Genomic DNA, 15,913 nt, shown 5'->3' with positions numbered 1-15,913 from the left:
AACAGTTAAAAGTGACCTCACGTGTTCAGCATGAAACATTAACGTCACTTGTTAAACAGCACGAGGTGGAATCGATCAGCAGTGTTGAGACAGAGGTAAACTATTTGTGGGCTGTTAACACCGTCCTTACAAAGCGTTTCTTACAACAGACGCTACTACATGGCATTTCAAGGAGCTTTTCGGTATAAATCCCGTGACGGATGGTAAGTGACAAGCAGAAAAAAAAAATGTCCTGAAGACATTGAGGAAGGTCGTTTCTATAGGAGCATTATTGTCGCCGCCACTCTCGAACCCCGTTGCTTCGAGTAAGAAAAGCGTGTTTACTTTTAGATAAACGGACAGGGGCATAGAAGGGTAAACGTATAGCTCTTTGTTCGATAACGTCCATGAGAGGCCTTTGCATGTGGTAGAGAGATGTTTAGGCTACTGCAAATCGAGCTTGGCCTCTGTGGTGGTACCCAGGCACCAACACGATAAATGGACGACTCTGCGCTTCTGTAGGATTCATCGTCAGACTAACTATACTACAAGTTTCTTAGTTGTCTTTTTAACATATTCTTGCCGACAATTAGACACAAGCCTGTATACGTTAGCGCAAAAATACCTGACTGCTTACACTCTACAAATGGAGGCACATACATATCCCCAGGGATGAGACCTAGCTCTCTGATGGAGGCTTATCTACCGTTTCTTGATAAATCAATACGTTTTTTTTTCACTGCTTGAGTAACTCAGCCACTCAATCTCAATCTGTCGGATAAACCCTCGGGAAAATAGATACTGGCCAACGTTCAACGCAGAGCGCGCCAAAAGTGTAATAACGTGAATCAGTTGAGAATGAATATTCTGAGAAGTTCTGGACAGTTTCCCGAAGTTTGAAATGTCAAACAATCAAACCAGGAGATCTAAATTCAGCTCGGATACATTTTCATGAGAGCATTGCTGCTCATTCAAAACGACAATTTCAACCTCTTCCAAAAAACCAGAGAAGCTCTTCTGCTAAGCAATTAGGTGTATTCACAGATGAATTTGACTCTCGTCGCTGTTTGATACGCTAGTGGATCGCCCGCCATGGCCTCTATAAAATTGCTAGCCGTCTTCGAACGTTTCGAATGAAAAAGCCTTTCCAATTTCAAAGGTACATAGAAAATTGTGCATCCAGGAACGCGCGAGGCGACTGCACTTTCTATAATAGCATTCGGTGAAGTCATCTCCATCATACACCCCCCTTACCTTCTTCTACGCAATCGTCTGCCTTTGGTTGATATGAAGAAAAGAACCCATCAAAGTAGAAAAGAGAAATGCTGAAAGCTGAAAATTTTCAAAGGACAACAAACGGCATTGCTGAGACTGCAAACAGTAACTATTTAAATTATCATCGAGTCACGGGACGTGTTTACATAAAATAATATCAAATTTCCACGCACAGCTGCTGTAAATTACAACGTGTGAACAAAAGTAAGGGAGCCCTACGATTGTACAGAGTGCAGCTCGGCAAACTTAACAAGGAGAGATTAATTATATGGTTCAACCGCAATATGAACAACTTTTATTATTTTAACCAGCCAGCTTCTGCTGAGGAAAAAAGTCATAGAATACACACAAAGAGTCCAAAGATACAATATTTTCATAAATTATGAAAGCAATTCTCTGCAGAAGACAAATTCCACCTTTTTATTCTGCTGAATAGACGACTAATAAAAAAGCATAATAAAGGAGCCAAGAAAAAAACAAAGTAAGAAAGAAAGAAAAGTAAAAAAAAAAAAAAAATGCGTGAAACACACATTAGTCAGCATCTGCAAAAAAAAAAAAAAAATTTCAGACCAGGAAGAAACTGTATGGTTGCATCTCAATATCTCAAATCCTCTCACAAACACAGCTGACTGACAGTGTGTCCAGAGAGAGTCAGACAGAGAGAGCAAGAGAGAGAGAGGGAGTCAGACAGAGAGAGAGAGAGAAAGCAGAGAAACCAGCTGCCTCTCTCCCTTCTAGACGCAATAATCTCTCTCCCTATCCTTCCTTTTACAGCAGGCTTAGCCCCCGCTTGCCTTTACGCATTTTTGTCATGCACACTTGGGCAGGACCGCCAGCTCATCCCAGGGCCCAGGGAAAAGAAGCGTTTCCCAGTTGAAATGATTGCAGCTCCTTGGAAGGCACCGCTGTGACTCAAGCCACTCTGCCTCGGCAAGATTGGTTGCACCTTCGGAATTCTGATAAGATGTTCCCGGCGCAGGGAAGAACTGGTGCTACTGTGTGCTCCGTTTTTTTTTTTTTCTCTTTTCCTGATTTTTTTTGTTTGTTTGTTTGTTTGTTTTCCCTTAGACCATTGCTTTTTTTTCTTTTTTTTTTGAAAGGAGGTGAGGGGAAGTGAGATATACTGCTAAATAACAATGAAAGAAAAAGAGGTCAGAAAAGCAAGTAAACCTGAATGGGAAAAAAAACAGTAGTTTATAAATCACAACTGGTTTTGGTCTGGCGGCAACACGCGGGACTGCCGTACAGTCGCGCAGAACGGAGGTGACCTTTTTCATTAGCCAGGGATTGATCAAATATTCATAACACTGGACATTTTATAAATACCCCCATCAACACCACCGCCTCCGCCCTCCGGCTCCACGGCTCTACGTGTTGACGAAATCCTCCTGATACTGGTTTCCAGTTCCCCTTTAATCTAGCGCATTGTCTTGAGACATCCGCACAGATGAAAATTAAAGAACACAGGCGCTTTCTCGTGCGGCGGAGAAGGAGATTACAATGAATAATTTTACATGAGTAAATAGGTGGCGAAGCAGGAGCTTTCGAGACTTTTTTTCTTGTTCCTCTTTTGTCTAAGCCATAATGAGAGATAATGGGAGAAGAGGAATACGCTGTGCGGTGTAGCAGAGAAACCAGTATGCATTCATTTGCAAACGGCATTTGAAACAGTGGGTAATTTATGGTAGCTGTCTGGGCACGAACATTCATTCTGCGGTGTGTAATTCTGTATGGGTTTTTTTTTTGTTTTTCTTTTTTTTTCGCTCTGGTGGGTTGTTGGGTTTTTCTGTTAAACACGAAAGCAAAACCAAAACCAACCAGATGGTGAAAAGGCACTTGTATGATACACTGCTTGTGGTTATATGTTTGAGGTATTGCTTTAAACCAAAAGGACAAATTAGTGAGGAGAAAAAAAACCCATTCCAAATAACCAAGGACAAAAAACAAAACAAAAAAAACCATATTCCATCAGCACTCTATTCAGCAAAGCTTAACACATTTAAAACAAGGATTGTATTTCACTGAGTCATTTTTTGATCTTTTCAGAGAGAGACATTAAAATTTATGAGGGCTCATGCTTCATAAAAGGATTATGGTTGTCCTACAAAAAGTCATTTCTCTAAAAAAAAAAAAAAAAAAAAAAAAAAGGCAATGAATTGTCATATCTACATGGGCTTAGAAACAGTCACTGAACCCCACAGTCAGACTCAGCTGAGATCCAGTTGATGGACAGGAGTCAGGCCACGCCCCTAGACCCAGGCACGCCCACCAGCATGTTGTTCTTTGGGGAACAGCTCTCAGGCTCCATGGTGATGACTCGTACCGTGTACCCATGAGTCTCTGCCGCCCAGCTGCGGTCCAGGTCCACCAGGCCCATACAACGCTTTCCTAGGAACAGAAGAGAGGAGATGAGAGGAGAGGAGAGGAAAGGAGAGGAAAGGAGAGGAGCGGAGAGGAGTGGGCATGAGAGGAAAAGAGTGGAGGAGAGGGGAGATGAGAGGAGGTGAGGAGAGAAGAGGAGAGCAGAGGAGAGGAATAGGGGCAAAGGAGAGGAGATGAGAGCGGAATAAAAAAGCCTCCCCATGCACCACTTCATTATTTCTGGGACACTTTCTTTTTCATGGAGCGGAAGAACAGTCCACATGGGTCTCGCTGTGCGTCATGGCAAAAGATATCTGCTGTTATATTTATTTACTGGGCAAATCTATGAAAAGAGGTGAACATGCAATCCCATAGTGGATGTCTCCATAGCTGTGTGTGTGTTTCCCTCTATGCCACGACGAGACAGCTGTTCACAATTTCACAAAGCATCAGAAACATCTGAGAAGAGCTGCATCTCAGAGTTATTTCCAAGATTTAATAATTAACAGCTCTTTAATCTTCGCACGAAAAACAACAACAGCAACACAAAAAAAAAAAAAAAGAAAAGAAGAAAAAAAATCTCAAACCTCCACGGAGTCATAATGCCTTCAAATACTTTTTAACCCCCCCCGCCCATACACACACACACACACACACGCTACGCACACGCACACACACACACACACACACACACACACACACACACCAAAAACAGCAACACGCTCTCAAAAGCATTTTCCACAGCTGTGAAAACAGACAGGTAGACTGGTAGGGGGAAAAAACTGCTGCTGTGACGAAACCAAACTGAATCTCTGACAGGAGGCAACAGGAGGGAGGAGAAGATCAACGCTGCTTAGCGTGTGTTGGCATAGAGGTTGTGTGTGTGTGTGTGTATGTGTGAGAGAGAGAGAGAGAGAGAGGTGGGAGGGAGAGAGAGAGAGAGGTGGGAGAGAGAGAGAGAGAGAATGTCTCCTCTCCGTGGCTGTTAAAGGATGGCCAGCGGATGGAGGAATGACAGAAGCGTCAGATTTATCGTGGCGCAGCTCCGAGCGATGGGGCTACGGGGACGGGAGGTGCGGACGCGCGGTGTTGAGTTTGATGGATTGCGGTGCTCGTGAGGGGAGGAGCGACGATACTGTAGAGCTGACTGATACTGTTTAGCTGCTCTCCGTCTGAACCTCTCTCTCCGCTCCATCATTTATGATGCCGCTTTTAAAAAAGATGAGGGGTGTTTTTCGCCGTACCCCCCCAAAGCAACCTGCCACTCCCCCCCCCGTCCGGCGGTCTTTCCGGTCGACTCAAAAAGTAACCGAGTGCTTCGGCGAAGGCTATGAAAAAATAATCACGTTTCAGACTTTTGTTGGTTTTCGTACGAAGCAGCTTCATACATACAAATGTCTCAGTTTGTCCTCGGCTGGCGATTTCTCTGAACGCTCGGTTCAGCTCCCGACCGTTAATACGATTTAACACGTTTTGCCAACTGCCAGGCCTTGACGTGGTGGACAGTGTCAAGAATGACCTGTCTTCTGGGTCTTCACGAACCAACGTCAGAAACAAAGACTCGCAAATCCTGAGCCCTTGCAGATATGTTCTCCTTAAATCTAAATGAAGACAATTTACACACACAGCTGTGTAAACACGCAGTTAGGAATCTGAGGCATCTTTAATTCTACACCACTCAAAGAAATAGTGTGTCAAAATATGTTTTTTTTTTTTTCATTTTGGTTTTTTTTTTTCCTTTTTAAACGAACATTAACACGAATGCAAATGCTCTAATAAGACGTTTATCAGAACAGATGGCTGGAGCAGACTCGGAGAATTGATCTTCTAATTTCTGAAATCTCTGAGTGTGAAGATAACTGGTGTGTGTGAGAGAGGAGAGATGGATGACTGAAAAAAGATGATTACTTCACCAAAGTCACAAAACACGAGACAAACTAAAGCTTCTCACCTATCGCACGACGCTCCGGAGGCAACTGAACCGCCGTCTGATCCGCAAATCTGCACAAAATCATGTGTTCCTGTGGAGACAGAGCACAGGAATCATTCACACACGCACACACACACCCACACACACACGCACGCACACACACACCCACACACACACACACACACAGAGAGAAATATATATATGTGCGCTCATACCCAGGCAAACGCAGACACAGACAACACACCACACAGTGTACCTATGACCCGTTTTATTAAAAGACAACCGTCACGTCCCCCGATTCCCAGCAGGAAGAAACGTCAGCGCTGTTTTTCAAGGTCAAAAGGTCAAGGGCTGCATGCGAGTTCACCTAATTTCAGCTTTACCCACCGCAGCTTTGTGTCGAAATCTCTCTTTCTTTCTCTCTCTCTCTCTCTCTCGTTTTCACACACACACGAAAACCACAGAGAGAGAGAGGGAAAGAGAGAGAGAGAGGGTGGAGGGGGGCAGTACTACCAAACCCAGAGCTGTGAGACTTGTGGCCATCGAAGGCCAATTAAAGTCCTAATTGATTCTATCCTTCACTGTGGGAGGTCAGGACTGGGAGAGAGTGCAAGGCCTAGCTAGCATGATGCTCTTCCAAATATCGATAGCGCTGATCGTTAGCGCTGCACTACTGCGAGGCACCATCTGTCACGATCCTCTCGTTCTCTTTAAACTAGCCTTGGGCCACATGCAGTGCTCCCTGTTTCTCTCTCTCTCTCTCTCTCTTTCTCGTTTCAGTATAGATTGCGGCTACACAGGGAAAATTCAATTCTAATTTCTGCTAGCTGGCTTGAGTAAGGGCTTTTCAGGTTACGCGTGCTGAAAATGTATTTAATCCCTCTTCTCTCGTGCTTTTTGTTTGTTTGTTTGTTTGTTTCTTTGTTTGTGGTTGGAGCACATTAAAAAATTATAAACACAGAATGTTGGTTTAAGGGTTTCATGAGCCTGTGAATGGATTTAGATTGTAATGGATTAGCTGTATGAGCGCTAACGGAAAGTGAATTAAAAAGAGAGACGTGATAGCCCTGTTGGAGGGTTGATTTCTCTGATTCGACTTCAGTCTGTGAGGCGGAGCGTGTTTACGACTAAAAATCAATGTTACTATTTTCCCCTCTCTCTTTCGTAGACCACAGAACGACAGGCCAACATGCACCTACCTGTAATCACGGTGAGAAACTTTTCAAGCATTATTTAAGAAAAGCCGAATTATATTTCTGGCTATTATGATAGATCGCTGGCTCTCGCACGCTCGATAAAACCAGCAGCAAAAGGCAGTGAGCTGACTCTACTGTCATTACTTATTCCATTAACAAACCCCCCCCCCCCCCCTCCATTTGATTAAAATAATGACTGTGTAAGTGGAAGTCTACTGGAGGTCTTTAAAGGTTAAAAAAATTAAACACACATAGAGCATTTGAATTGTAATTAATTAAGTATTAACATAAATCGACGATTCAGACGTGCTCTTGGTAAAGAGATGCTTTGCAGGATTCCGCGATCAGAAACACGTGTTTTTGCACTATGTAGTAGTGTCGCAGAACTCTCTGTTTGTTCACTGCATTAAAAACCAATTATATGAACTATGACTACATCGCATAATCTATATAGTTTTTTTTACTAAGCAGAGAAAGGGTTCTGCTTCATGGTCGAGCTTTGAGCCCACAAAGCAAGTGTAAATTTTGGTCAGTCCTGAGGTTGGCACACGATACACACTACTGTTGAGGAGAGGGCTCGTGTCTGTGATTGGTTCACAGGCTGAGGACCTAAGATCTCTGTAGATATGGCTGAGGTAGTTAACTCTCAGTGACAGACATGAGAGATTCATTTGTCCTTTCAGGTTCTTATCAGCCATTTTGGCTCTGTCAACGCTCTTGGAGCTTTAGGGAGACAGAACGCCAATCGCCGTGGATACCGGCGGGGAAATGGGAGTCCATTCATCACTCGGAATTCTCCGCCCCCCTCTTAAGTTCACTGCGGTGTCAGCGCCCTGCAGATGAGACTGGGAATCCTGCGACGTGTGATTCCCGGGAATGACTCATTCCCAGGACATATGCTAGGGCCCTGCTATTTCAGTGGCCTGTCGTCTGGCTGTCTCTCTCTCTCTCTATGTCTGTCTGTCTGTCTCTCTCTCTCTCTATGTCTGTGTCTGTCTGTCTGTCTCCCTCTCTCTCTCACATGCATGCATGCACACACACACTCACTCACTCACACACACACGCACACACACACACACACACACACACACACACAAGTCCAGTTTAAGAGACAAAAACGGCCGCTCGGTCTCAGACGAAATGAAACCGTAGGAGTCAATCTGAGTTGTAATGGCTCTTTTAGGCTCCGCCGCATGCTGGCAACGCCATAATCACTGCAGACAGTTGGTTTAGCCAAGTGGAGAGCCAGCGTCATAAGTGAGGAAAACGGTCCACTTATACCCTGTCCGTTCGGGTTTTGATTCATGCGTGGGATGAGAAATGCAGTGGGCCAATGAGAGAAGTAAAGTAAGTTTGCTAAATGGAAGACTAATCTGTCATTAACAGGGCATAAATCAGACAGGCTGAGGTGATGCAGCACACCTGTGTAGGTGATAATGAAACGAAAAGAGAAAAAGAAAACAGAGAAACACACCACTCACCTTACAACTGAGTATCTCGGAAAACTTGTTGCTGTGGGAAACAGGGGAAGAAAGAGAGGGAGTGTGTGAGAAACAGAGAGAGAGAGTAACGCTGAATGATAACAAGCAGGGAAAGAGATACTAGAGGGGAGAATGATAGAGAGTTTCTGGATGTATACCACTGCATACAAAGGATGAAGTAAACAGTAATTTACAGGATATTTACTTTCACGACTAGTTGCTTAGGAGATGATGTTCTCGCTGACAAAAATGGACACAGTTAATCGGAATAGCGGCGACGGAGCACAAAACTGACTGTCACTGCAAAGATTCTGCAATCAGGCGGTGGGTGAAAGGCCAACACAAACACTCCATATGAAACGCCAAGAAAACACAACACAAAGCAGTCTAAACAGTCATTTTATTAAAAGGCAAAATTTTAAACAAAGTCATCTTTTGTAAACACTAAACACAGAAAATACAAACTATCACATTCCTGATGTACTGCCATCTTAAACGCTCTCTCTCTCTCTGTCACTCTCTCTCTCTCTCTCGGGGTTGCAGGGAGACATTTTTAGAGTTTTAAGCTAGGTCTGGGGGTCTTGTTTAGGAAAGTCTTGCATAAATTCCATGGGAGCGTGTGTGTGTGAGGCTGAGGAGAGGGGAGGAGTGGAGGAGACTGAGAGGGCAGTGAGTGGCTCGATGGGGATCTAATAAGAGCCGGATCACGGAGAGCAGGCCAGAGGTCTGCCCACTCCGGATCACAGAGAGCAGGCCAGAGGTCTGCCCACTCCAGCCCCTGGAGGAGAGAGGACACTCAATGTCCTACGCATAGCAAACTTACAGGCCATCGCATTAATGCATACACACACACACACACTCATGCACACACACACACACATGCGCACACACACACACACAAACACACGTGCACACGCACAGACACCCACACATACACATATATACGCAAACACACGCATGTATACACACACACACACACACACACACAAACATGCTCGCACTCACACACACATACACATACACGTGCGTGCGCACACACAGACACGCACACACACACGCACACAGGCAGGCACACACGCACGAATGCCTCTAAGGTCCGGAATAGATGATTCTTAATAATCTGACTCCACCCTACAGTAACTGCTAAAGATAAAATATCGTTGTTTCAACAGTTCAACATCGCCTGAACAAAAGGGGAAACGTCTTACAGAAAATCCCAGATCCCAGATCTCCGTCCCTCAACACTCACTAAACACGCCGATGTTTGCTAAACACGCTCGCGTAAAAAAAGCTTAATTGCTCTTTTACGTTGACGTTCTGAGAGCTGTCCACGTCTCACGCCGGAGAGGAAACATCCTGAGGTTGACAAAAGGAGACGTATCGCTGTGTTTCTGTTATCGGCCTGTGTTCAGCTGTCATCGCTTTCCTCCCCCAGCGCTCCCTGCCATGCCACCGCTGCCAAGTCACTCAACGCAGGGTTGTCGTGGCAACTGCGCCAACACAATCAGAAAACAAATCTCTCTGCCTCTCTGTGCCTCTCTCTCTCTCTCTCTCTCTCTCTCGCTCTCTCGCTCTCTCTCTCTCTCTCGCTCTCTCGCTCTCTCTCTCTCTCTCTCTCTCTCTGCTGTTTGCTTTCCCCCCCTGCATTGTTGTGCCTGCCTTCCAGCTAAAATCCTTCTCTAGAATCGAATTACAGACTGTTACGAGAACATTAATATGCAGATGTTGAACAACACAGTGGTAGATTTGCAAGTGATAAAGTGATTACAAGCAATTGCCACATTATATACACTCCTCTTTGGGTTTTATTTAATTTTACAATGTTTTCGAATGCTTCGCGCGGACAGATGAGACAGGTCAGGCCCGCCGAGGATCAGCGAGAGTTATCTTACGTATTTCACTGTGTAAACAGGGAGAATATCACTAGCATTAGCTCTGCTCGTGTACTTTACAATGAAACAGACTCCTTAAAGTGGAGGTTTGGTCCAAAGCTCTTTGTGAGAGATTCTGAGAGACTAAGGATGTGAAGAAATGAAAAGAGAGAGAGAGAGAGAGAGAGAGAGAGGGAGAGAGAGAGAGAGGATTGAAAGATAGACAAAATCAACTGTCACACACACATACACACACACACACACACATAAGATGACACAGTGAAGGACCAAAGCGAGAGACTGTCAAAAGAAGAAGAGCTGGATGGAGAGATGAAACAGACGTAGAGATGAATGAAAAGAAAAACCAGAGAGACAGAAGTACTGACCTCCTTGGGAAGCTGAATTTCAGCGTGTTCTGAATAAAACCGTAGCAACAAGGGCTGATCACGAAAGCTGCCTGTGTAAGAACACATCGGTCCATAACCATGTCCGTCGCCACGCCACACGCGTGCAGAGCAACCTACAACACACACACACACACACACACACACACACACACACACACACACACAGATCATTTTCCACTGTTTGCATTTGACTGTTTTTGTGTGCATGTGTGGCTCTATTTCACAGAACAAAAAAACAAAACAAAAACAAAACAAAACAAAAACCCTTCGATGCCCAGGACACTGGAGACAACACCGCTGTGCACTGATGTCTACAATGTCAATACCCATGCAGTGCTGAAGAGTCCAAAAGAGAGTCCCTACCGATCTGTCAGTCATCTTAGGATAATGTCAATACCCATGCAGTGCTGAAGAGTCCAAAAGAGAGTCCCTACCGATCTGTCAGTCATCTTAGGACAATGTCAATACCCATGCAGTGTTGAAGAGTCCAAAAGAGAGTCCCTACCGATCTGTCAGTCATCTTAGGACAATGTCAATACCCATGCAGGCCTGAAGAGTCCAAAAGAGAGTCCCTACCGATCTGTCAGTCATCTTAGGACAATGTCAATACCCATGCAGTGTTGAAGAGTCCAAAAGAGAGTCCCTACCGATCTGTCAGTCATCTTAGGACAATGTCAATACCCATGCAGGGCTGAAGAGTCCAAAAGAGAGTCCCTACCGATCTGTCAGTCATCTTAGGACAATGTCAATACCCATGCAGTGTTGAAGAGTCCAAAAGAGAGTCCCTACCGATCTGTCAGTCATCTTAGGACAATGAGACCAGGCAGCCCACTGTAGGGTACCGGGGACATGTTTAAAAACAGCTCCGCAGGGAGTTAAGAGAGACAGCGTGACCATTCACCAACATTCACACGTCAACATACATCCGCTGGTCTGCTATTTCTGGACTTCACATAACTGCTTCAGCAGTACTGATGGAGGCACCAAAACTAAACCACTGGACCAAGGAGGTGAGCACAACATGGTGTGTGTGTGTGTGTGTGTGTGTGTGTGTGTGTGTGTGCACGAGCATAGTTTGGAAATGTCAGCCAAAGCCAAAGGATTAACACTCCCGAAATCCTCCACGAGAACATTTCTCAGGAATGCGTCCAGGTCTTAGCAGATAATCGTTCACTGTACCTCTGTCTGTCATTACACTCGAGGAGAAGACAAGCAGCGTTAGCATGCTACGTTTGAGAATGCCTACCAGCACAGCTAAAACCAGCTTCATGGAGAGTTATCGTTTTTCCACTGGCATCTGATGTGAATTCTGATTAGGTCTAAGAGGAAGTTGATCAGACGAGAATGAACATTAACTTTTTTTTTTTTTTTTGGCAGGACTTTCGAATCTGCTAACGAATTCGGCGTCCTTTAAAGGAGGTCCTGGAACATACTCAATGAACTTCCAAGCAACTTCGGTGAGAAAAAAAAATCCAACATTCAACAGCACGTTAAAAGTTCTGTGAAGTTCAGCAACACCAAACTATGTTCCTTTAAGATCTAAAATGTAGGATGACTGCCCTACACATGCTAATGCGACCTGCTTATTTATCTAGGAGACTGCTTTGTGCGTCATGTTCTTCTGAAAGGTGCTAAACCTAATAATGAACATGAGTTTTATAATGACAATCAGACGGGAGAACAAAAAAAATCCCAGTGATCTCACGGTTTCCTCACGCATGTGTAAATATTAGACTGATGTTTTCAGGTCTTAGCATTTCAAAGTCTTGTTTCAAAGCAGCAAAAACCGTGAGAGGCAACTGTTTGGGTATGTGGATGTGTAAATCTGTAATTCCAACAGAATTTTTAAGGAAGGATATGACATGGTCGTGAGATGATGGAAGACCCAAGAGGACTCCTGAATATTGTACGCTCCGGACAAAAAAAAAAAATGTAAAAAAAAGGAGAGAAAAAGCCATGATCAAAGTGTTGCGGAGTGTTTTTGATCTCAACGAGGTAAATTACATGCAAGAGGTAGAAAGTCCACAACAAAACATCAAATAGCTGCAGTACTGAAACGTCCAGCTCAGAAATTACCACAAACACACACAAACAAACACACACACACACCATTTGAGAATAACAGAAGTCGTACAGAAAAGCGCAGAGACGTGAGATGTGAATACAGAGAGAGACAGTAAATGGAACTTCCAAATGTTTTTTTAGCCCTTGTCTCTGCCCTTTTTCCCCAGCAGGAGCACAGACAAGCACAAAAACGTGACAACATATTGCGGCCATCCCTACCACTCCGGATGCCTTTTCATACAGCTCTGTTTCTGGAAGGTTCTTAGCATCATAATGAGACAAAGATGGTCGGCCATCTCGCCAAAACATCAGAGCTGTTTTTTTTTTTTTTTTTTGCAGCTTGGCATAAAGAAAGTAGGCTTCGTAGAAAACCAATAAGTTTGTGCGCCCACTCTCTCTCTCTCTCTCTCAAAACAAGCAATGAAAATTGAGTCCCCTGTACCATGTTTACACGGGTCTCTGTACACAAGAGATGGAACAAATGCTAATTCGAACCCTCATGATGCAAGCTGCCCTGAATAAAAGAGAGAGAGAGAGAGAGAGAGAGAAAAAAAGTGCTACAGTCGCCTTTCACTTTAGGTCCTTATGAAGGCAAAGAGGCTGTCATAAATTATGCAGTGATAAAAAAAATAATAGAGGCAGGAGAGAGTGCTGCCTGGCAAGACTTCTTTATTAGACTCATCAGTCTTCTTACAGTGAAAAATTATAATTCTTGCTGAGAATGTCTCTCTCTCTCTCTCTCTCTCTTTTTTTTTTGACCTCCCTCTACTACCACCACATAACGTCCAAATTCCTTTTTTTTTTTTCTGTTTCTTCTCCACCTCATAATTAGGCAGAACTCCCAACCTACATCAGTGGAGTTTAATGAGAGGCATGAATTTGATGGAAGTGCATTTGGTCGTCCCTGCTGAACCCCTGGATGTTCGGTAGAAACCCACAGTGTTCACTTACTAAATCACACCGAAAACACGACCAATCAAACCTTTCCCGTCCGGGCCAGATGTTCACCTGTCACCCTAACCATGTTTGAACATCATTTCAATCTTGAAGTACCACAGTGGTATTTTAAAACAATTCACTTTGGTGATTTGATTGATTAGTTTCGTTCGGTGCACTGAAATGATATGAATCTTTGACCCACTGATTCATTCATTTCCATATCCGGTTGGTGCCCCTGTCCTACCACCAAAGAGACCTGGGTCCGTATCCCGGCAACGGCAGTCACAAGAAAACTAGATAAACAACAGTTTCGTTTTATTTCATTTAAAAATTCACCCCACATTCTTCCAAACATTATGTCCATTATTAGACCGCTGTGTGGCGAAACAGCATGTGTGAAACCCAAATGTCATGAAATTTTATGAAATAATAATTACATCATAATATTCATTATGTGAAACTGCAGCAGGCTGCAACCATATCACGCAGTCATAAAATTCAAAAGATGAAACATAAAATTTATTTTGTATTCACTAAATTAATGTGTTTCATTTCTGTAATGCACATAATAACATGAGGAGGAAAAAAAATATTATCTTGTCTAAACATATTAATTAGAGTCCAGAGGCCAGGTGTAGTTTACTGAACTACTCAACAGTGATTCAGGTCAGCAGAAGGTATTACACACTGAATATAGTCCAGTCATTGACTCTTTTGACTCATTCGGAAACCGTTGTTCCGTGAACAACTCAGTTCCTCAGGCCAGTAGGGGGTGGTTCGAGTCTCATCGTCAGCATAGTCAGTGAATCTTTGAAGTGTGAAGGAGTTGTTCTCTACTGAGAACTTATCAGCAGTACTCTGGGTCAGTAGTGAGGTTTCTCATGTCTCTCAGAGTCAATCACATACTTTAGTCACTGACAGTTACCATAGTCAGTATTGTCACTGACTCACTGTGCTGACATGGCCAATGGGTGGAGCTTGGGGTGTATCATCATCTCAGTCATTGGCTAGTTGTTGTTATGCACATACTGTGGATACAGTTTTGTGATAGGCTGCTTCGTGAATAGACTGCATTATTAAAATGGACTGCAGGGAGAGTTAGCTGCTAATCAGTTATCAAAGTGGGAGGAACAAATCTTCTAGACTAGTGATTCAGTTCACTCAGCACACTTAAAAGATTCATTCAAAAAGATTCGTCCAAAAAGATTTGTTCAAAAAGATTTGGTCGCTCACGTATAATACACCACTGACATACAGCTTTCTTTGAACTTCATAGAATGTGCATGTATTTGTTTGTTTTTCTCCCTGATTGGGTGAGAATTTATAACAACCAGCCCTGAGCTACTACAGTGCTACAGTGGCAGGGAAAATATTTGAGGAGGTTTTGCATCTCTCACCCAAAGGAAAAGTGCTTTAACATGAATCACGCACTGCTAATTCCCCAGTACAGACTGATAACAATGTTACTTTGACATTGTGTCAACATCCTGGTATCAGACTGCTGCTAACCTCTTTTGAATTTCTGGTGTTTTGTCTTAAAAGAGGGACATTTATTTCTAGCACACACCTGGACGGGCCGTCTCCAGAATAAGAACTGAACGGCGTGTCAAAAATAGAAGTCACCAGGGAAGGCATTAGCACCGTTTAGCTACGGAGGCAAAATAATTAATCCAAGTCGCTGCATTTACAGACAAAAGGGACAGCAGTGCTGTGTGAAAAGATATGATACAAAGAAAATCCACACAGAAACCCCCCCCCCCCCCCCCCCCAAAAAAAAACCAACCACACACCAGCGCAGCTATGAAACCATTAGCCTCTCAAAGTTATATAAAAAAAAAAAAAAAAAAAAAGTAAAAATAAAAAATTACTCCTGTGAGTGCCTTTCTTTTGTCCGCATAGGCCCTTGATATCCAAAGTGCAGGTAAGAGGCACGGATGCACGGTAAGGGTTTAATAAATCGTCGAGTTTTGGGCCGACAGCTGCGAGCAGAGCACCTCTCGCCTACCGTTCGCAGATTGTTCCAGACTGTTTTGATTCGAAGGCCAAGTGGACCGGGTCTCCGTGGAGTGCAGGCAAAAACATCTAATTACAGCACTGTACACACACACACACCATACACAATCTGGCCATTAGTATGCTGCTTAGCAAAACATCTAGCGTGAAGCTAACCTCCCTTTCACCTTCTGTACTATAGTTACCTAACATCTACTACAGCCAGAGACTGCCAATGCGAACATCTTTACAGAAATTACTTTAATTCCTTCCTCACATTATAACGTTATTTAAACCCCACGTGGATTTTGTATTTACCCTTCAATAGCGCAACATCATGGCAGTGGTACATTTCCTATTTCTGTCATCTCAGACGGACAGCTGTCACGGGTGAAACTGTTCAGAAGGTTGGGTCCTA

At 43.8% G+C, this 15,913-nt stretch overlaps 1 protein-coding gene across 1 annotated transcript in view; it reads right to left on the bottom strand.

The window, feature by feature from the left end:
- Positions 1 to 3,490: 3,490 nt before the first annotated feature.
- gstcd (glutathione S-transferase, C-terminal domain containing) overlaps positions 3,491 to 15,913 on the bottom strand; it is a 47,743-nt gene continuing 35,320 nt past the window's right edge. Inside the window, exons 8-11 of the mRNA XM_030788261.1 lie at positions 10,480 to 10,613; positions 8,223 to 8,253; positions 5,567 to 5,636; positions 3,491 to 3,642 (exon numbers count right to left, since the gene is read on the bottom strand). Coding sequence (XP_030644121.1) covers positions 3,491 to 3,642; positions 5,567 to 5,636; positions 8,223 to 8,253; positions 10,480 to 10,613 — 387 coding nt within the window. The remainder of the gene's footprint in view (positions 3,643 to 5,566; positions 5,637 to 8,222; positions 8,254 to 10,479; positions 10,614 to 15,913) is intronic.

This window comes from Chanos chanos, chromosome 11 (assembly GCF_902362185.1).
Source record: "Chanos chanos chromosome 11, fChaCha1.1, whole genome shotgun sequence".
Taxonomy (NCBI): Eukaryota; Metazoa; Chordata; class Actinopteri; order Gonorynchiformes; family Chanidae; genus Chanos; species Chanos chanos.
Note: the sequence above shows the minus strand (reverse complement) of the source record. Positions and strands in the feature narration are given on the sequence as shown.